The sequence below is a fragment of the Artemia sp. Qi Xiang Cuo genome, chromosome 1 (assembly GCF_049724085.1).
Source record: "Artemia sp. Qi Xiang Cuo chromosome 1, ASM4972408v1, whole genome shotgun sequence".
Taxonomy (NCBI): Eukaryota; Metazoa; Arthropoda; class Branchiopoda; order Anostraca; family Artemiidae; genus Artemia; species Artemia sp. Qi Xiang Cuo.
The window spans coordinates 88,831,104-88,853,109 of record NC_142794.1 but is presented as its reverse complement, the minus strand read 5'-3'; the positions used below and the strand labels follow the sequence as shown (position 1 = coordinate 88,853,109).

The window sequence follows — 22,006 nt, the reverse complement described above, 5'->3', positions numbered from 1 at the left end:
CCTCTTCTTATACAATTCGATGACGACTTGATTTTCGTTTGCCCATAGATGGATGGCCAAAAAGGATGATCTTTGGCAATCTGTCTTCATCCATCCACAAAATATGTCCAAATCATTCCAAAGCTTCTCTCGGCGTGACCCTCTAAAGCAGGATAAAGCCAATTTATTGTACAGCTTATTGTTCAAAGTACAGAGAGTCAAAGGGCTACCACAACATTTCATAGACCTAGGCAGTTCCTCCGGAAAACATCTAACCTCCCTTTTCTCCGGAAGCGCCCAAATTTCAGAACCATACTTGACCACTGTCATCACAGTAGTTTCGAATATTCTAATCTTGTTTCATTGACTTATCTTCCTATTCTCCCATACTTTTTTCAACAGTGAAAAAGCCCCCTCGGCATTGGCTATTCTACTTTCAGCATGTTAACTGCATCCGCCATCTATGCCAATAATATTTTTTACGTAAGTGAAGCTATTCACTCAATTGACCTCCTCGTTATCTGACATCACCTCTTACCCTTCATTTATACTTAGTCTAAGCGACTTGGTTTTCTCAACATATATTTTCCAACCTATTCCGGCACCATGAACCCTAAAAACCACCAAAAATCATCATTTTGCTAACATGTTCATTTAGCACACTCAAATCATCAGCATAATCAAGTCTGGGGAGGGTCCTACCTTCACATTACATTTCATGCTCTCTCAAGCCTTTTCCATGATCTCTAGAATAAAACCAATCAAAATGATCCATAGAATTATGATAGAATGCAGCCCTCTTTAACTCCTGATTCAATACAAAACCAGTAGATAACCTAATTTCCTACGCTAACCGCAGGAACGTTGTTCTTGTATTTCTATTTATCTGGTAAACCATACAGGGATAGGACCTTCCTTAGGCTCTTCAATAGACTAAATCAAACGCTTGCTAAGAATCTATAAAACTGAGGATTAAAGGGGTCCGATAAATAAGGTGACTCAGGCACTTCTCTATTATTAATCTGAGTGAGAATTTGGTCGACACGTCCTTTTCACTCTTCCTAAAACCGCACTCTTCTTCTCTTAAACGTATATCTACAGAAATTCAAGTATAATCGTGCTAAGTAATTTGCTTCCAACAGAATGCCACTATAACTGCCACACTCTTATCTCCTCATTATAAATGAGTTTAGTTTCTTTTTTCTAAATTACCTAGGTACTTCCTCTTTTTCTAAAATTATTCGTATAATCTTCAGTAATTTATCTCCAAACTTCACAACCACTGTTAAAAAAAAAAAAATAAATAAATAAAATACCACACCATCAGTACCTGAGGCCTCAATATTTCTTAATCCTCCTGGTACTGTCTCTAACTATTCCTTGAAAACGAATCTTCCTTGACGGCCAAATCATCACAAACTTTAATTTTTTTCTGTATCATTTCCTATAACTTCATCATGTTTTTTTCACAACTAAAGTTCTACCCATCTCTATTTCAATGCTTTAATATTTCAATGCTTTATCTGCTTTCCTTAAATTAACAAGCCCCTCCTCTTTCCTACAAAGTTTAAAGCGCTACCAAGTCACAATATTCCTAGTTAGATTTCTGCCTTTCCTCGCTAAGACCAGCATCTGCAACTCCAAAAACTTTTTCTTTCTAAAATTATTCCATACTGCTTCTATATTGTGCTTCTATACTCCAGGTTTATATTCAACTGTTCCTGGAAAGTTTCTTTCAAATTCTCATCCTGGAGTCCAACTACAATTAAACTTCCCAGAACCCTTCCTAAATTTCTGCTTTAAATTAATACAAGACACTACTAGATTGTGATCTTTAGTTTTAACATCAATAACATCCCTCTTAAATATCCTAGTATCTTGAGCCGATCCTGAGTCTTCGATTTACGATAACGTCAATAATGTTGGCCGTCTTATCATTTTTTGAGTACCATTTTAACTTAAATACCATTTTATGACCAAATATTGTAGGCATACTGGTTATAACTATATTGTTATAGCTAAAAAATTGCAGCAGTCTTTAACTCTTGTTATTTTCCTTTCCCACATCAAATTTACCTAGGGCAGAATACTAGGAATTAAAAATCCCTGATAAAAATACAATGTTTCTACCTGGGATACTGTCATGAGCTCAGGCAGCATCTTGTCTTTGGGAGGGCAGCCAATTATATGATGGAGCGGGGGGGGGCTTATAATTTCTTCCCGAGGTCCTTAGAAACGCATCATTCTGTATTTCATTAAAACTCAGCCTTTAGCACTTTCCATGTCCTACTTTTCTGTATAATATAATAAATACACTATCCTAATTCCAATTTCCAGAAAACATAAACACCATAAAAGCGATTTGACACAAATCACATTATGGTTAGATTACAGCTTCTTCTAAGAATTCAATTCAAAAGTTTAAACTTGGATAATATTAAACATCAAAACTGGTATAGAGGAGACCAGCCCACGATCGGCACAGCCCACTTTTAGCCAAAGCAAATAATCTGAATATAGAAACAAACAGGGACTTCTGGTGGATTATAGAAGCTCTGACAGATAACTGTGTATATTTTATTAATTAAAAAAACTTTCCGAAAAATATTTTTTTCAAAGAAAAGTAAAGGCCATTTTAAAATTAAGCTCAGGATATAAGAATACATTTTAAAATTAAAGATAAAAACAACCAGAAATTACTATTAAATAGTAAATGAAACCAAAAAAGAAAATAAATTAAATAAACAATCATTTCAGAAACAATACAAAAAACAATTATATAAATGAATAAATAGTTCTTAAAGTAAGTAATGCTTAGATTGAATATCAATATAAAGCTTAAAACGAAAACAAATATTTTGATATTAAAGTATAAATGAAACTGAAGAAGAAAAGGAATTAAATAAACAATCAATAAGAATAAACCTACAATATATACAATACATATTAATGTAAAAGAATAAATAAATCTTAAAACGAGTGAAACGTAAATTGAATATGCAAATCAAGTTCGAATCGAATAAAAATAACTACAAACAAGAGTTTGGGTATCGTCTCACTGCAGAAGCCTAAAACCTACTGCGTCATTGGCGCATTACTGAAAACGAATTATATTACAAATGGCTATCTCAAAATTTTGATTGGATGTGTTTGGGGGTATGGTGGGCGGGGGGGGGGCCGCGAGTTGCCCTCCAATCATTTTCGACTATTAAAAAGGGCACTAGAACTCTCGATTTCCAATCGAATGAGCCCCCTTTGAAGTTTCTACGACGACCCCTTCCATATGAAGTGCCTCTGGAAAAAATAATAATAAATAAATAATAATAAATAATAAAACATTGGAGCCGTATGGCCTTTACTATAGGCAACGCTACAGCGTTGCCTCTGATATGTTTGGCCTTTATTAATACTTTTACAAAAATACCAGATTGAATCAGGGTTTGTGGTGATTACATATGGAATTTTGTTCAGTTTTGTCTAATTACGAATACTAGAAAATCCATAAACTTACTTTGTATTCTCTTATTATTTACCTATCTTTTGGCAGCTTCCAAGACCCTCGGGATGGGTATTTTCATCCCACGGGATATCAAATTCCCACGTTCACCAACAATACCCGGGGTAGGTTTGGCATGCCGTACCAAGGTGTCCGAAAGTGGGCTATACTTGTAAAAGCTGTGTAAATAGCATATTTTAAGGTTGAAGGCAAGCTCAGATTCCAAAACCTGGTTAATTCTGGCGTTATTCAACCCTGTCAGACCAGTAGGTGAACTGAAATTCTGTTTTGTCCTGTTAAATTCATTCAATATAATGCTTAAAAGTAAACAGAGGAGAAAATAAAAAAAGCCGGCTGGGATCCACAAGATAAGAAAACGACGGTTTTCTGTCTTAGTTGACAAAAAGTCAGTCGGATTCTCTGCAAATGCCATGGGTGTCCCTAGAGGAACGTTGCAAGACTACGTGAAAAAAGTTGAGAACCTGAATATCCCTCAACGAAGTCTGGACCTGAGTTTCTTTACACTCTGTTGCAACACTGGATAAATATTTACAAAGGAACAAGAAAAGGGGCTAAAACCTTAGGCTACTTGAGAACGATAGCTGATATGCATTTCGACTGTACTCCCCTAGAAGCAAGTAAACTTGCATACACTTATGCCATTACTAAAAATATAAAACTACCAGATAACTGGAAATACAAAGGCGGTGGAGACAGTGAAGGAATTGCAGGCAAAAATTGGTACCGCGGTTTCATGGATCGCCTTAAAACTCTATCAGTAAGAACGCCAGAAGGTACAAGCTTATGACAGGCAAGTGCTTTCAATCGTAACCGTGTAGGAGCTTTCTTTAACCAACTGGAGCAAGGTCTAGAAACACACGTGTTCAGCCCACAAGCCATTTGGAATTTTGACGAATCGAGTTTGAAAAACATCCAGAAGCCTGGTAAAAATCATTGCACAGCGTGGCCAGAAGTAAGTAGGGAAAGTCACGTCCGCAGAAAGAGGTCAGTTGATCACGATTTGTGCTAATGTTGGGAACACAGCCCCTCCTCTACTTATTTCCCCCAAAAACAGTGTCCAGAAATTTTACTCCAGGATGCTTTACAAGGAACCATCATGATCAGCTTAGAAAATATTTCTGGCTGGATGACTGCCTCCTATTTTTTGTTTTACTTGCAGCATTTTATCAATCAAGTTAAACCCTCGAAACAGTCACCTGTACTTCTGAAAATAGACGACCAATCAGCCGATACACCATTCAATTCCTTGATCAGGCTAAAAATAATGGTGTTGTACTTTTAACTATCCTCCTCATACTACTCACAGACTAAAGCATCTAGAAAGGATTGTCATGGGGCCCCTTAAGGCCTGCTACAACCAAGAAGCCACAAGTTTTATGACTGCCTATAAATATAAAACTATATCAGTCCATAACACTGCTGAGCTACTGGGGAAAGCATATCCAAAGGGTTTCAATACTGAGAATCAGGATGATAATCAGTGGATTCAAAGCAAGGAAGGCCTACGTCACCAACAGAGATGTGTTCAAGGACTATGAGTTCCTCTCGTCATGTCTCAGACAGAATGCCTACCACATCTGGTGAAGCACTTACCAGAGAAGCTTCTATGCTCAGTGCAAGTCCTGTGCAACATTTAGACTCCTACTTTACCACAGAGCCCGAAACAGACGCAGCACAGGTTCTGTCTCTAAATGAGAAGCTATGGTCAGCGGATGATTCGTTAAAAGAGATCGTCCATGCAAACCCCTTTCCAAAAGGTTGACACGAAAAATCAACAGGAAAAAAAACATGAAAAAGTCAGAAGTGCTCAATGACACCCCAGTGAAAGATCGCATTACTGCTGGGATAAAGCTGTATCTGCCAAGAAAGCCCTAGTCCTTGAAAGGAAGAAAGTTAGAGAAGTGAAAAGGCTAAAAAGCAAAAGGCAAGTTTTCATAACAAGAGTTGCAGTTGGAGTGACGATTCTGACATAGTTGAGCCTGTATACAACAACTCTTCAGACTCCAGTATGGACGTTGAAGACGTCCAACTGCTGGACGTTGAAGACGACCAGCAACGGCAATTTAACACTGAGAAAATCAATGCTGGATTCTGGCTGAGCTCAAGAGCAAGAAAGGTAATCCTGTTCACTATATTACCATTATCAAAAAAGTAACAACAGAATAACTTATGGTCCTCTGAAAAAGACTGGAGTAAGACACTTTGCGCTAACTGAAGAGACGGATAGTGTCTTAAAGACAGAAGTTGAAATGAAACTGCAACCACAGGTGGGACATCAAGATTAGCGAAACGGTTTACTTCTGGTATTAATCAGTCAATTCATAATTTTAAATTAACACTCTTTGTTTTTTTTAAATCTTACTGAGATCCATTTTGTAGTTTTTTGTACTTACCATATTCTTTCATAGTTTTATAGCCAGAAAACGAGTTTTAGAATTTCCCTGGCCACTTTTTTGTTTCTTTTGTCAGGTGGCCAAACATAACCCACAGACGACCGAACCGTTGCCGGGGTGGCCCAGGTTTGGCGCTTCCGACCAGAGAGGCCTTAGATAGATAGGCATCCAGATTGAAAAGTGGTGGTGTATTTCCAATTGTATTTTTCAAGGATTGTATTGAATGAGTTACCTTTACTTTGGCATGTTCAGCCTTTTTCCTATTGCTTGAATCAAATCCTGGAGAATTAAAAGTCAAAACCAGCCGATTGTGGGCCAGTTTCCTATCTACATATTGGACCAAAAATCAATATTGAATGTTGAAATGTACATATCGACATCGGAAACGAAATTTAGAAAATTTTGTTTATTTCCAGCTTTTTCAGCCATCTACCAGTGAACATACAACAGAAAATTCCAACATACGAAAAGTTCTCGTCAATACCATGTACAAAATTTGAAGTTCTAGTGGGGGGAGGGGGTAGCGGCCCCCTGTGCCTCTTCCCTACGTCCATGGATCCTGTCTATTTGTTCCTGTAACTTTAACTGTAACTGTAAAAACCCCCTGAAAAAAATATTTGAGTAATCGCCAGATTAAAATATTTAACTAAAATATAACTACATTGTAGTGTATATACACTCTCTCATGCTAAGCTGATTATCACCGCGTACAAACATAGAAAGAAACCGGTTCTGTCAGACCAAGAACTTGAGTGTGGTGGGTTTATGAGATAAGTACAGATGATTTCAGTTTTAAACGTAATCTCTTTATCGCCTACTATGCATCGTAAATGTAAAGTCTTGTACCTAAAATTGTATTAAAGTTAATACGCCGGCTAGACAAATATTAATTATAGGGTAGTGAATTATCGTAGTCTTACTAAGTTATCATACGGATAATATAGTTTGGTTTAATTCAATCAGAATGCCAATGCGATAGTTGTTGTTTAACGTTGTAAAGGCCTAAGTCACAATTTTCTATATCATTTAAATTATTGAAATTATTATGTAACCAGGAAAAGCAATGGGTCGGTTCTACCAGTCGAGTATAAAGCAAAATAGGCATTAAGCTGAATAAGTTGTCTTAAACTCATCATATTGCGAAAAGACAGTTTTGCCATAAAGGCAGTTTTGCCATAGGGAAATAATATGGGAATAGAAAGGTTCAAAGAGAGATGCTGATACTCAAAAACTGTTAACTGTCTGCTTTTAATTTACTCAAGAAAAAATATTCACCAGTTCCGACCATAAAAAAGTGCTTTGGCATTAGTGGCTTCTTTTGCGGTTCGAACTTAACGTTTTAAGATATCTTTATCTTAGTAAAGATAAAATAAACTCACTTTAAAGTAAAATAAAAATTAGGTAAGAAAAAGTACCTTTAATTCTTTAAAGAAAGCTGAGTTTCGGGCCCAGTCGACTTGGGTAAACAGACTTTGATCCAAAACTTTACACAGAAGCTCAAATAGATCGACCTCACACTGATTATATGTTTGATTTTGAAGTAATCCAAAGAGTGCTGATTGCCACTCTTTATCATCCAAGCTTTGAACTAGATCACTTAATATTGGTGGCATTTTACCACTGGACACTATATTATTGAGAGACGACGATTCACTGTTTAACAAGGATTCAAACTGGTATGCCTTCGGTGACATTGCTTGGGGGATACTTACTCCATTAGGGGAGACTGTCCATAATTTTTCAGGCTGTAAGTTTACAAAACCAAGAGATGTGTTAATCTGAGAGCTAGGACTTGAATCAGGGGATGATGTTAGGCTAGAAACCTGTGGGATTTGAATGTCATGTTTCACGGTTTCTTGAAAAGTTCCTGTTGCTGCAGAATATGTTAATGCAATTTCAGCACCGGTGATTTGATGACCCCCTGGATAAATTACACCGTTCACAGGGGGCGTTGGAGTTTCACCAGGTGAACAAAACTGTTTCTCTCGGACAATTTGCATTTTTCTAGCACGGTCTCTCTTGTACATGGGGCCAAATTTGTTCCTTCCACCTCGCATTCTATCAGCCCGAACGGCTAAAAAAAGAGATCACGATAAAAATGAATCCTAATTACTGGTAAGGCATGTTTACATGTACACAAGTGAAATTAAAAAATCAACGAATTGAAAAAAAATGCAGTTATCGACGAAAACAAAGAAAAAGACAACTTATAAAATAAAAAACATCAACTAGCCAATCAAACAATAGAAAGAACATTATTTGTACATGAAGAAAGGGGGAAGGGGAAAAAAATATCTACCCCAGAAAGTTATTCCTATACACAATTTTGCATGTGAAAACTCCCGTAAATTTAACAAAGGCTATGCCTACTCAATTACAATGCAATAGCAAAAAAAAAAACAAGAAAAAAAAAAAAAAAAGCAAGTTGTCCTAGGGGTGTTCCAGGAATAAAAAACACATTTATTAACTATTTTAACAATATTTATATATATATATATATATATATATAGCCTATATATAAAATATGTATATATATCAGTTGCTTCTGAGTTAATGCAGCTTTTATTTTGGCTCACCGAACATGAATAATCAAAACGAAATTTGCATATTAATTTTACTTCTTTTTTGTTTGGCTAAATGGCTTTCTCGAAATTCTGTTCTGACTTAACTTACAAATTAACTTATGTAACGAACTTCTATATTCGTATAGTTTTATTACGTATATTAGAGGGTTCGCCCCCTGGCCTATACCTCGCTCTTTACGCTAAATTCAAATTTTGTTCCAATTCTTTAATAATGACCCCTTAATAGAAAATTTTGATTAAGCTATCTCAAAATTTTGACCGGATGAGCCCTCCCGCGATATTTTAGGACCACTGGTTCGATACGATCACCCCTGGAAAAAAAAAACATAAACACGCATCCGTGATCCTTCTTCTGGCAAAAAATACAAAATTTCTGATAATGTGATTTTCATTAAAGTTCTATTACTTTTAGGGGTTGTTTTCTCCTTTTTTCGAAAATTCCCCATTGTTCGGCAAATTTTCTCAGGCGCGTAACTTTTGATGGGTAAGACTAAACTTGACGAAACTTATATATTTGAAATCAGCAAAAAAATATGATTCTTTTGATGTATCTATTGGTATCAAAATTCCGTTTTTTAGAGTTTCGGTTACTATCGAGCCGGGTCGCTCCCTACTTTCAGTTCGTGTTGATTTCCAATTATACTTTTTTGTTTTTCGTCAATATTTGATTTTTTGTCAATATTTTATTGTGTCCTTCGAAATACGCATATTTTTTTTAATCAAATACATACATTTTCGTCCTCAGTTTGAATTATTATAAGACTTTATTTCTTCTTGTCTTAGGTTTTATGCTCTTTATTTTTATTTAAAAGTTCTCTATCGGAAACTTTTTTTTATCGAAGTTATAAAACAGCCACGCTTTATTTCTATCTAAAAGTAAAGAAAAATCTAAAGAATTCGGTGAAAAGATACGAGAACTACGTTCATTTAATTAAAGGTCTCATATGCAGCTTCCTGTATAGAAACTGGGTCTACTCATCCTTCCCCAGAAAATCCTCCCATATTCCCCCTGCAGGGCCGTATACAAGATTTTTTTCGAAGGGGGTTTACAAAAGAATTTTATCGGGAGGGGGCGAGGTACACAAAAAAACCTCAAAAAACGCAAAAAAAATTTTTATATTGATTTCTGTTACATCTTTGCGATTCGGGCGGACATTACGGAGGAGAGGAACCCCTAACCTCCCTGGACACAGTCTTGTCCCACTGGATAAACTCGGATGTTCATTAGAAGGGAAATTGAAAGTTCTACTCACCTGTTTGAGTCAGAGGCAATGCTACAGCGTTGCCCATAGTAAAGAGCTATAAGGGTTCAATGTGTTATTTTCATTTATTTTTCCCAGGGACACTTCATATGGCAAGTGTGGTCGCATAAACTTCGGAGAGGCTTTATTCGATTGAAAATTAAAAGTTCTGGCGCCCTTTTTTAAGAGTCACAAGCGATCGGAGGGCAACAAACTACCACCTACACCGTTTTCCCCCTAACACATCCGATCAAAATTTTGGGACAGACATTTGTTCAGAAATATTCCAAAGCTCAAATAACCATGCCTCCAGATTGGAAAACCCCTCTTCAAGCCCCTCGGGCAAGGGCTGTAAGCTATGCAAGTTGCCCATTGTTAAGATTAATTAAAAAAAAACCTTTTCCACAAAATAAGTTTTTCAAAAAAAAAGTTAAGAGCTCCATTAAACCAAAAATGAACAAAATAGAATCAAATAGTCTACCAACCAAACAACAACCACAAATCAGCATCAATAAATAAATGAAACCCAAAACGAACAGAAATTACGATAGATAACCGAGCCAAACTCAAAACGAGCAGATATTAGCATAATTAGGGTTCGAAACCCCAACATATAATTTATAAAATACAAATGAATATGCAATGTCAGTGTAATATACATACGTTGATATTTATTCCTTAAAACTTTAATTAATTTTTGATTTCTTAAAGTTATAAAGTGAAAACATTTAAAAGAAGTTTGTTCAGTATATATGCCCCCAGGGCATAACTTACACCTTTGCCTTTATAGATGTGGGGGGAGGGGTTGTCATCCTCAAAGACATAATATTAATATTTTTCAACTACATTGAACAAAATGGCTATCTCAAAATGTTGATTGGAAAAATAACTAATGACTATTAAAAAGGGCACTAGCCCCTTTTATTTCCAATCGATAGAGCCCTTTTTGAAGTTTCTACGACAACTCGTTCGATGCGAAGTGCCCTGGTCTAAAAAAAAAAAAAAAAAAAAAAAAAAAAAAAAAAAAAAAAAAAAAGCCAACATCGTTGTTTACTTAGGCAGCGCTCTTGCGCTGCTTATGATATTAGGTTTTACTGGGAAAGGTGGTCGTATAAACTTTGGAGGAAGCTCATTCAATTGCAAATCTAAAGTTCCAGCCCTTTTTAAGATTCAAAAATGATCGGAGGGCAACCAGCCCCTGTCCTAATACTGTTCTCCCACGCCCTTTTCACTGTTGCTAGGGAGGGGATATATGCCTAAAATGGTGCATTTTAATGCCAATACATCCTAACTCCCATTGAACCTTCGTGTAAATACAGAACTAGCTCCAAGAAGGAGGGAAAGGTGGAGGTAAAAATTTATATTTATCCTACTTGATTTCTGTGAATATTTCAGGTCTACGCTGTTATTATGAAAGTAAAGAGTAACATTAAACCACTAATTAGCGGAATTTATTCCATACAGGAGGGGCACAGCCCTCCTCATCCCAATCCTGCCACTCGTGGTCGTAGAAACTTTGGGGGACGTTCTCGATAGGAAATTGAGAGTTCGAGCCTTTTGTATAACCCAAAAGGTATTGGAGACCAACCAGCTCCTGTCCTAATACTGTTTTGATATTTGGTCGTTTTGTTACCTCTTAGGACATCTGATGACACTTTGTAGTATCTATCTTTTACTTTCTCTGAGGCTGCTAAATTTTGCGTGTGGAGGAATTTTCGATGGGGGAGGGGGGTAATTTACCACGGGTGAATTTTTCGGGGTATTTTCCGGAGGGAAAAGCCGACTTCCATTGAAACTATAGCTTCCTATAGTTCAGTGACCACATTGCCACACTGTAGCGCATTCATTCCTATATTCCTACATTCCTATATACTGCAAATCAGCAGTCATTTAAAAAGTTACTTTTGATAGTGCTAAATTAAAAAAAAAACTAAATAAGACAAATTGACATTGTCCCCCCCACCTGACTATATGAGCATTAACTGACCTTTTGGTCCTGGAGCTACTTTTTTTTACCCACCGGAATAAAGGGGTAAGTTCGGATTCAGAGACCTAAGGAGGCAAGGCTGCACCCAGGAGGCATTGAGGTCCAGGCCCCAATAATCCTAATTATTTTTGGACTTCTGGGTACTCATTATTCACATTTCATTATTTTTTTAATAGACTCCTTTGTTGTTGTTTTTTTTTATAATAGCCCCCCCCCCTCCAACAGGTAAAAATTGTCCTAAATTTGTGCCTATGCTGTGCCTTTACCCCCCAAAAAATATGTTGACGACACACTAAATTAGCAACTCAACACAAGTTATAAAAAAAAAAAAAAAAAAAAAAAAAAAAAAAAAAAAAAAACTACGGGTGAGTACATGAAAAAAAATATCAGTGGAATATAGTCTTGGACACACAAAATATATTCATAGACTACCCCCCCCCCCTCCACTCATAATTTTATCGTATCCACAGGAGAAATTTAAGTCAACGAGGTAAGTAATGCTTAAAAAAAAAAAAAAAAAATGAAAGAAAAACACCAATCTAGAGATTTGGGAAAGTATCCAAATGAAAAACAGCATGGGTTTGAAATTGTGACAAAAATTTTGACCGTGACCTACTTTTACAACTATGTGACGTTATCCTTGGCAAAGTGTTCAAACTTTCAATTTCGATGAGACTAGATTTAGACACAGGTGTGTGCGTAGACAAAACAGTTCTGATGTCATGAATACATATAAATATATATATATATATATATATATATATATATATATATATATATATATATATATATATATATATATATATATATATATATATATATATATAATATCCGCTCTTTACTTCTTTTGAATAAAGCTAGTTTGAAAAATCAATTTACGAAAAAACTCGGAAACTGGAATTATTATGCTTCCAAAACATTATGGAAAAAATGAACGGTACTTATTTGTATAGCAACAATACTCAAAAAGTGAAGTTAGTTCAATCCTAATGAAATATACCCAAAGTATGATGAAAATAAAATACTTCAGTAACAGAATTATGGAAACTACAACAGAGAATTATGGAAATTAGGCCCCTCAGAACACATTATATAAATGGTTTCTAACAATTAAAAATACACCTACAAACCCTGAACAATAAACACAACCACTTTTTTGCATGTACAGCACTAGTAATTCTTCTTTTTTTCAACGGCTGATCTTTTCAAAAAAGGGTAATATAATATTGGAAGAGGTTTGAACGAAAATCGTAATATATAATGCTCTTTATAAGTAAAAGAGATATGGGACAAGAGCAAAGTGACGTGTCAACAATTTTGTGCTAGAAAATATCGGCCTCAGAAGTGGGGTTGATTTCTCCCAGAAGTGGCCAAAATGCCGGGAAATTTAAAACTCAAGAAAGTCAATCGACCCTTCATAGTTTAATGTCTAAAACCGAATGTTTTGAGCCCTCCATCTTGAAATAAAAGGCAAAAAGGAGATCATGTCTCTCCTTATATTTTGATTTTTTTATTTTCCAGGACTCACGGGCAACTGTAAGATCACAAAGATGCTTAATGGCTCATTGAAAAACTGCTGATCATGTCTACATGCCACTTAAAATAATTTAAAACCATTAAAATAATTGAAAATAATTAAACTATAAAAAAATAATTAAATTATATTATAAAAAATAAAATAATTTAATTATTAAAAAAATAATTAAAAAACCATTACAGATGGATGTGTCATATGGTACCAAAATGACATTTCTTTGGGTCATTTGCGGAGTTGAAAGGCTGGGAAGCATAAAAAAGCACCATTGTAGTCCCCTTGGTCGAGAAAACCTTGATTGATGCTTAGAAATAACCTCTAGAATTCTCCACATTTCAGCCCCTACAGAATGTGAAAACTAAACTGCGTATTTGAAAAAAAAAAATAGCCTGATGAAAAAAAATGTTGTTCGTTCAGTTGCATTTGTATGGAGATAATTAATTTTCTATGTGCAAATTCTCAAAGTTAGCTGTGACAAAATAGACCTCAGAATCTCTATCTATGTGACGTATCTTGTCAAACGTATCTTGAGAGAAAGTTTAAGGGTGGTGGGAAGTAAAACACGTATTTAATGTCCTAATCGAAAAAAAAACTCACATTTACACCAAATATCTTTTTGTAAGGATTATTCTGTATGTTTAAAAAATTGAAAACAAGCAACATTTAATTTTCAAAAACAACGCATTTCTTATATAAATAGGGCGATTTTGAAACTTAAAACGAACCAAAATTATTGCTTTGGTGGTTATACAAGATATATCTACAAAACTAGCTCAAATAAACTAACTAATTATCTTTCCAAGAATTTGTAAAATTCTAAACAGAAGCTTTACCGAAAGTTTAGCTTGCATGAGTTTTTCAGAGAATTAAAGCCGTGTGCTGAGACTTAGTAATATCAAGACGAGTAAAAGACCATTAGTCCAGGACTTTTAGGGTTTGACCCGGACAAAATTGCAATATAAACGAAAATGTTACCAAACTGATCAGAAAAACATTATGTACAATATACTAACCTTCCCCATACATCCGCGTGGGGCAAGTACTTGAAAAACAGGACAACAGCGGGAAATGCGGGGGAAACTGGGAAAACTACCGAACATACCCATAAACCAATTGAAAATGAGTTGCCGGTTGCTTTCCCATATGCTGATCATAACAATAATATACTAAATTCAGTATAGAATTAAAGTACAACGGAAACCGGGGGGAACAGGGGGACGAGGGGAAAAAATTAAAAAATACAGGGTAGGGGTAGAAAGCACTTGGAAATATGTTTTCTGGGGTCTTTCTATCTGCTGATCCCGAAACTGACATCTAAAATTAAATAAAGAACATGAGGCCCACCATAACAGGGGAGAGAGGGGAAGAAAAGGGATAATTGAATTCAGGGGTAGAAATCAGTTTGAAATGAGTTTTCTGGGGTATTCCTATCTGCTGATCACGAAACTGACACCTAAAATGAAGGAAAGAAAACGAGAACCATGAAAACCGAACAAAACTGGAGGAAATAACGGGAAAGGGGAAGGGAAGTCTGACTCCTGAGCCAGCTGCTAATGTCTAATAAGTAGGCCTATGGACAAAATAACTCGCTTAAGTATCAAACTTTTACTTTCTTGAATCACAGACATTTATTACAACCATTTGAATTACTAAACATAAAGAAAACACCTTCTTGGCCGTGATCACACTATAAAACTTCAGCTATTATAGGTAAAATTTGTACTTTCGAAGGCAGTATCGTTGAATAAAAAACAAAAAAAAAGAACTTCAATAACTATAGGTAAAATCTGCACTTTTTAAGGCAGTAGAGTTGATTTGAAAAACACAGCATTGATGTCACTAGTCGAGCTCCTCGTCTTCGACAATCTCGTTGTCCCTGTTCAAACAGTTGATACCCTGACATTCTCCGCACGCGAACGTACACGCTAATCCATTTTGCTTGCAGCTGCATCGCCAGTTCTCGCAGCCTGTCTTACAGTTGCATCTCACGACACTCAAAAGAGTCTGAGGTGCGGGCAACAAATCGGTCATCACAGGTTAGTATTTATGGTCTCTGAGGACCCAACCCCAGTCAAACGGGTCGAGGTCAGCTGGTTCCCCTTTCCAACGGTATACCTGGAGGTGCACTCGCTGGGAGTGGAATGAAGCTGAAGCTTCGGTTGGCGGAAGCCTTTCAGGTTTAACAAACACCGCAGTATTTGAAGAAGAAACTTTTTCGAAGAAAATTTAATATTACAGCCTAGTTATATCTTTGTTTGGTCGTGCTTTATACAAGCTGAGGAGAGGATGTTCACCCTCTTTCACCATTTTATCTTTAGACGATGATTCATCTAGAAACACTTCGCATTTTTTTCTGAACACTTCGCTCTTCTTCAAAAGAGGTAGCACAGCTTGCTTTCCAAGTCCGAAAACTCGTGAGGTCGTGTCACATCCAAAAGTTGCGTGCCCTACCAGAAGTAGCCTGGATACTTCTCCCATTTTATTTTAACTTCGTTGAGGCACCAGAACCGTGTTATCGCTTCTTTTGCGTTTGTTGACGATTGGAAGTAAAGTGTTTTTGCATTAGGCGGGAGGTGATACAAGAGTAGAATCAGAAGGTCAGTGTCGTTGCCAAGAACTATTGTTTCAGAGCTTTCTGCTTTCGTTACGGCAGTCTTCACGATTAGATAGTCAGCATCGTCCTTCGCATGGACGACTTCAAATCCTTTGGCTCTGAGTTTTTCCCCGAGGTAGCTTATAATTCGCTGTTTGTTCTGAGAGTTGCTCAAAAACTCTTCCTTCTTTTTCTGGAGCTTCATCCCTAAACTGAAATCGATCACTTGATGCTGGCTTCCCTTACACCGTCGGTTGTGGGTAGCATCTTTCTTGGTTGGACCAGCGCTGTATCCATCAAAGACAACACTAGGGGAGGTACAGAGTCGAGTAACGAAACTAACATAGCTTTCACAGATTGAATCATAAGTATCACAAATATACCAAGGTACTTGCTGAAGCAGCCAACCTCCGTCAACTACAGTGACACGATCTGACACTGGCAGGTGGTGAATCGAGTCCGTTTCCGCTTCTTTCCATATTGCTTTCGCTAGTGCATGTTTGTCTGGCTGACACATTATGCCAGAATTCTCAAACACAGCGGGCGGATAACTGCACAGTTCGTAACGTAGAGTTTCTGCCATGTCATTTTCATATGTATGGGCAGCAGTCGAAAGACGTTGAAAAATCAGTGCAGGGTCGATATGCAAAATCTCGCTATCTATCCTTATGTTCCCATCGGATGCCAGTGTAACGACTTTGTCTTTCTTCCTGAATGAAAAACTTTCGACGGATTGGCCATACATGCGCTGGAGGATCAGCTCACCTACAGCTTTAGAATCCTCTGCATTGACGCCTTTTTGGGCAATCAGCCCGGAACCTATACTTCTCAGCACTCTGGAACTAGTGAAAGGACAGTTCTCTAGAAGGAATTCAAGAAACGTCAGTAGATCCTTAGTATCTCTCTTTATTCGTGCTGCGGTTGCAGTAACGTGCTGTTCACTAGAACTGTACTCTAGGCCCGTCAGTTTCTGCATTAGATCATTCACTGAAGCGAGTACTGGCATAGACATTGTCCATATGTTTCTCTGAAGCTCAGTCATCCCTTTTCCTCTTGTCATCCTTCCATCTGTTTTTAGGCTCTTCATCAGCACTGTCTCGATGACGAGGTCTGGAGCCAATCCAGCCCAATAACGATCACTTCGTCGGGCAATAAACTTGCCGCTTGCAAACTGTCCGAAGAGCTGTGGATTCGATGTTTCAAGTTCTAGATGTCGCTCTTGCTTAATCTTGACAAAACGCAACTATAACCATGAATTCAGGCACCCAGGGAAAATAATGAATTAAACTTGGCTTAGTACTGAAAGAAGAGTTGCCGATACGCACAATTATGCTTGACTTAACAAAAAAATCTAGTCGTACCTTGATTTATCCTGCTACCATGTCACATGTGTAAGCATCCACGCAGACTGGGGACTATTGGATCCGCTAGATGTCATTCCATCAGGATAGGTTTTGTCGTCGGCACTGGAACTCCGCGGTGACTAGTCTACCTTGCTTCTCTTACTGAATGTCTAATTAGAACAGGATTATGTTGACGAACCCACGCGCTTGTTGATATCGGCGAGGAATGCGTAATAAATTAATTTCAGTATCTTTCCATATTTCTTTCTTGAGTTTTTTTTTGCCTTTTCCAAACATATGGGGTAGCTGACCCTCTCTAGATCTTCTGTTTTGACATAAGTAAACATTTCCACATGCTTTCTACCCCTAACCTGTATATTTCCCTTTTTCCCCTCCCTACCCCCCCCCCCATTTCCCCGTTTTATGTTAATCAATTTTTTTATATCATTTTAGTTCTCAATTTCGTAATCACTAGATAGGAATACCCCAGAAAATATCTTTCAAACCGCTTTCTACCCCTATCCTGTATTCTTCTCTTTTCTCCCCTCTTTCCCCTCTTTCCCCTTTTTCCCCGTTTTCCGTAGTACTCTTTTTCTATACTGAATTTTAGATGTCAATTTCGTAATCAGCGTATGTGAAAACCTCAGAAAACTCACTTTAAACTATTTTCTGGGCATGTTCGGCATTTTCCCCATTTTCCCCTGTTTTTCGGGTACTCGCCCCACTCGGATTTATGGGGACTTTTAGTATGTTGTACAGTTTGTAATTTAGTATGTTCTGATCATTTTGGTACCATTTTCGTTTATATTGCAATTTTGTCCGGGTTCGACACTTTTTTGAGCTGAAAGTCCTGGACTACATCGAGAGCATCAAATTAGTCTTTAATTTACTGCACGCTACTTATGGAATGTTCTGCTCCGACCATCTTATTTTGGGGGGTCTTTTTTCTACATAAAAAAGCTTTTCCCTTTTTTTAATTAAGAAGGCGTACATTAAAAATGTACTTCCCAAGTAATTCTACCATTTACCTCCGAGCCTTTCGGTTCGTGAAGATTTTCTCGGACTTCTCCCCGTTGCAGATGCTACTACAGAAGGAACTGATTCTCGATCACTTATCAAATCTAGGTGTATCATTGCAGAATCTCAACAGCATAAGTTACGATCAAGCAAATATGCCGCCCAGCAAAACTGCAGGTAGACCTACTTTACCCTTATAAAGTGGTTTATTAGGCCAGAGCCAATAAGAAACACTAGTGGCCCCTTCAATCACAAGGGTTAACATCTTAGAGCAGCACAAATGACTATTTCGATCAAACTGGTTCCTCTAAAGCCGAACTAAGGTGGCCGGCATTTACCCCCCCCCCCCCGTGGAAAACACCCCCCCCCCCTAAAATGCAAATATATAGCCCAAATTTATTTCTAAAGTAAAGAAGAAACTAACGAAAAAAAAAAACGGTTTGTTCTCGAGTTTTAGACAGCGTAAACTTGAGTGAGTGGCGCATAATACAGAAGTACCAAAATTCGTTCCTCTACAAAAAAAAAAACAAGACTCAAATAAAATTCTCAAATTTGGAATGCCTTATTTTCTGCATGGGGGGATACTTTCCGGGGGTATTTTACGCGAGGGGGGGGGGGGTAAATGTCTAGAACCCGGAAAATCATAGTTAAATACCGACACCAAATTTATTTGAAATGCAAAGGGTCCTTTATTGATGGCTTTCGTGGAAATAGATCTCGCAATGTAAACCAATAGCCTATATTTAATATCAAATAATGAAATTTCCAAATCAAATATATTTACAAGTGAGAAAAGGTGATAAGTGCAATAATAAGCAAACTTTTAAGTATCTTGAGGAAAATGTACAGATAACGGGCTAACAAATCGATGTAGTGTGCTGATTTTAAGAGGGATAGAGAGGGCACTTGAGCAGAAAATTTCAGAGGGGGCAATAATAAAACCAACCTACAGAGAAATCCCACTGACCGGTGCTCTTAATTCGAACTCTAAAGAAGTGCAATTTTCTTGATTTCTCCACGAAATAACTTGATTTTACCATAGACCCTTTTTTAACGTTGCTAACAACATCTGATATTCAACCACCACGGTATAACTTATTTGCCAAAACTTCAGTGAATAAAAAACTTTATATATATATATATATATATATATATATATATATATATATATATATATATATATATATATATATATATATATATATATATATATATATATATATATATATATAATATATATAAATAAATATATATAAATATATATATATATAAATATATATATATATATATATATATATATATATATATATATATATATATATATATATATATATATATATATATATATATATATTAGTATTTGTAGATTTAACAAGGTTTTCTAGTGATATTCAGAGTAATCCGAGGGAAAAAAATTAAGAATTGCTAAAACTGTGTGGAACGACATTTTTGTGGGTTTTTTTTTTAAACCACATTTACAAACCAACTAATTTCTCAGAGTCCGCCTAAAAATCCAAATTTGTGTACCTAAAAATCCAAAATTTTCCTCATTTTTTGGGCACTTCTTGATCATATTATCTTTTTTTTTAAGGTACTTTTGTAGAAAGCGGTAAGCGCGTTACAATTACATTGAAAATCAGGTACTTATACGAGATGCTGTATAAAGATAGGCATTGCAAAGGTTTTCTCATTCCGGGAACTATACTTAAACTTTAGTTTTTTGGGGTTTAGGGGGACTAAAAGGTACCTAAGTTGGGTTGATTAGGTTAGGTTCAGTATTTAAATATTTACTATGCTTTACCCCCCCCTCCTAATGTGCAAATATATAGCAACATTTTTTTTTTAACTATTATAGCCTACTTGGTAGGCCTACATGTCAATTAGCTGGAACCCACGCGATATATTGTATAGGGAAGTTGCTTAAAAAACTACTCAAACGGGTTTCTTTAAATAGAAAATTGGGTTGCAAACCGTGGTTTGTTATTGCGTTTACAATATTTAAACTTTTTGTTTTTTGGGGTTTAGGGGAAAAAAGTACCTAGGTTAGGTTACGTATTTAATATATGCTATGCTTTACCCCCCCCCTCCCACCCCCCTAATGTGCAAATATATAGCCCAAATTTGTTTCTAAACTATTATATCTTCATCATATTTTGTTTTATTTCATTAACATTAACCAAACTTACTTCTTGCGTGGGTTCGAGCTAATTGACAAGTTCTTTATATTTTCATCCTCTTTTGTTTTATTTAATTAGCAATAACGAAACTCCACTTTTCGCGCGCTTACCGCTTTCTACAAAAGTACCTTTTTTTATTGCTGCACCCCTCCCAAAAAGATTTCGCTGTAAGCGCCAAGCCCTAGGTATATCCAAACGTTTGCTGAAAAAATACGTTGTAGGTATATTTTAATTAAATATGTAATATGTAGAGTGGATATTTTGGTGAGGCTAGGTATTTAATATAATGTGTTCTGTGCGGCCTTATATGTTAATAATGAATTATATTTTCATCATATTTTTGTATATTTCATTAGAATTTACCGAACTTCACTTATTGGGTGTGTTCTGAATAATGGACAAGTACCAAAAGCACTAGCCACACAAGTCAACTACAGATAAGCAAACAAATGGCCTAGCAATACAGACCAACAAAATCATCCAGGAATATTTATATCCAGGAATAATAAGTAGGTTAGAGCGATAATCTACTGGGAGCTTCTTGCTACTTACAAGGCAAATACAATTCACATTACTAAAGGGCCGTTCATATGTGTGTCTAGTCAGTGGCGTCGTTTGTGGGTGGCAAGGGGGGCAGTTGCCCCTCCAATAAATTGAAAAAACCTATTATATAGCCCATTTCCCTTGACTCTGTGGATGTGGAACTTGCTTGCCCCCTCAAGAAAATTGCTGGAGCTACGCCCCTGTGTCTAGTTAGACTTGTATGTCCTGACACGTGCCTGTTCAGACATTGATACCCAGGCATTTCCCGTTCGAAAGTAGAATTTGGTGCTCAGCTGCACAGCTTGCAGCAAAGCATGCAGTTCTAGAGTGTAGAACGTTGCGTCTACGATTTCAAATCCTACCAATCAGGAAGTCTCTTTTTCAGTGTATTTGGGTAAAATTCTACTTTAGCGACTTTTGGTTATCTTAGAAAGTGGTTAGGTTAGGTAAATGAAACTTTCAGGGGTAAATATTTACCAAATCATATTATTGAGTTACGAATAAAGTGAATATACCACTCGATGCTTTTTTTTATGCTTTTTACAAATATAATAATCATTTTTGTCGGAAATGAATTTTACCCCCCCCCCACCCCTATTTATACAATTCAGGGTTTATATTTGCAGAGTAGGGGGGTGGGGGTAAATTTAATTTTTTATGTAAATAAGAGGTAAGTTTAAACTTTCCCACCACCCCCTAATATATACCCTGAATTGGTATATATAAGGTTGGGGGCTAAAATTCATTTCCGACAAAAATGATTATTATATTCGTAAGGAGCATAAAACAAGGCATCAAGTGGTATATTAACTTTATTCGTAACCCAATAATATGATTTGGTAAATATTTACTCTTTCAGGGATGGGTCTACAGACTAAAGAATGTCACGGGAAGGTATTTTGAAGTACCTACCTCCACACCTTCTCCCTCTAGAGTGTTCTGAAATTTGTCTACATGACAGGTCTATAACTATTGAAATTTTGACAAAACAACATTTTACCTTAATTGTCAGTTATCAGTTTCCTTTTCTCTGGCTTTAGTTCTAGAAATGCAATTCCTGTTACTCGAGTAGAATTTTAAGCCATATCACTGTTTCT

The 22,006-nt window shown here is 36.5% G+C and overlaps 1 protein-coding gene across 2 annotated transcripts in view; it reads right to left on the bottom strand.

Moving 5' to 3' along the window:
• Window positions 1-22,006, bottom strand: part of LOC148956891 (nuclear hormone receptor FTZ-F1-like) — a 101,266-nt gene that overhangs the window by 32,747 nt on the left and 46,513 nt on the right. For both annotated transcript variants that reach the window (XM_089087667.1, XM_089087659.1), the window contains one exon: window positions 7,305-7,963. In XM_089087667.1, coding sequence (XP_088943793.1) covers window positions 7,305-7,963 — 659 coding nt within the window. The remainder of the gene's footprint in view (window positions 1-7,304; window positions 7,964-22,006) is intronic.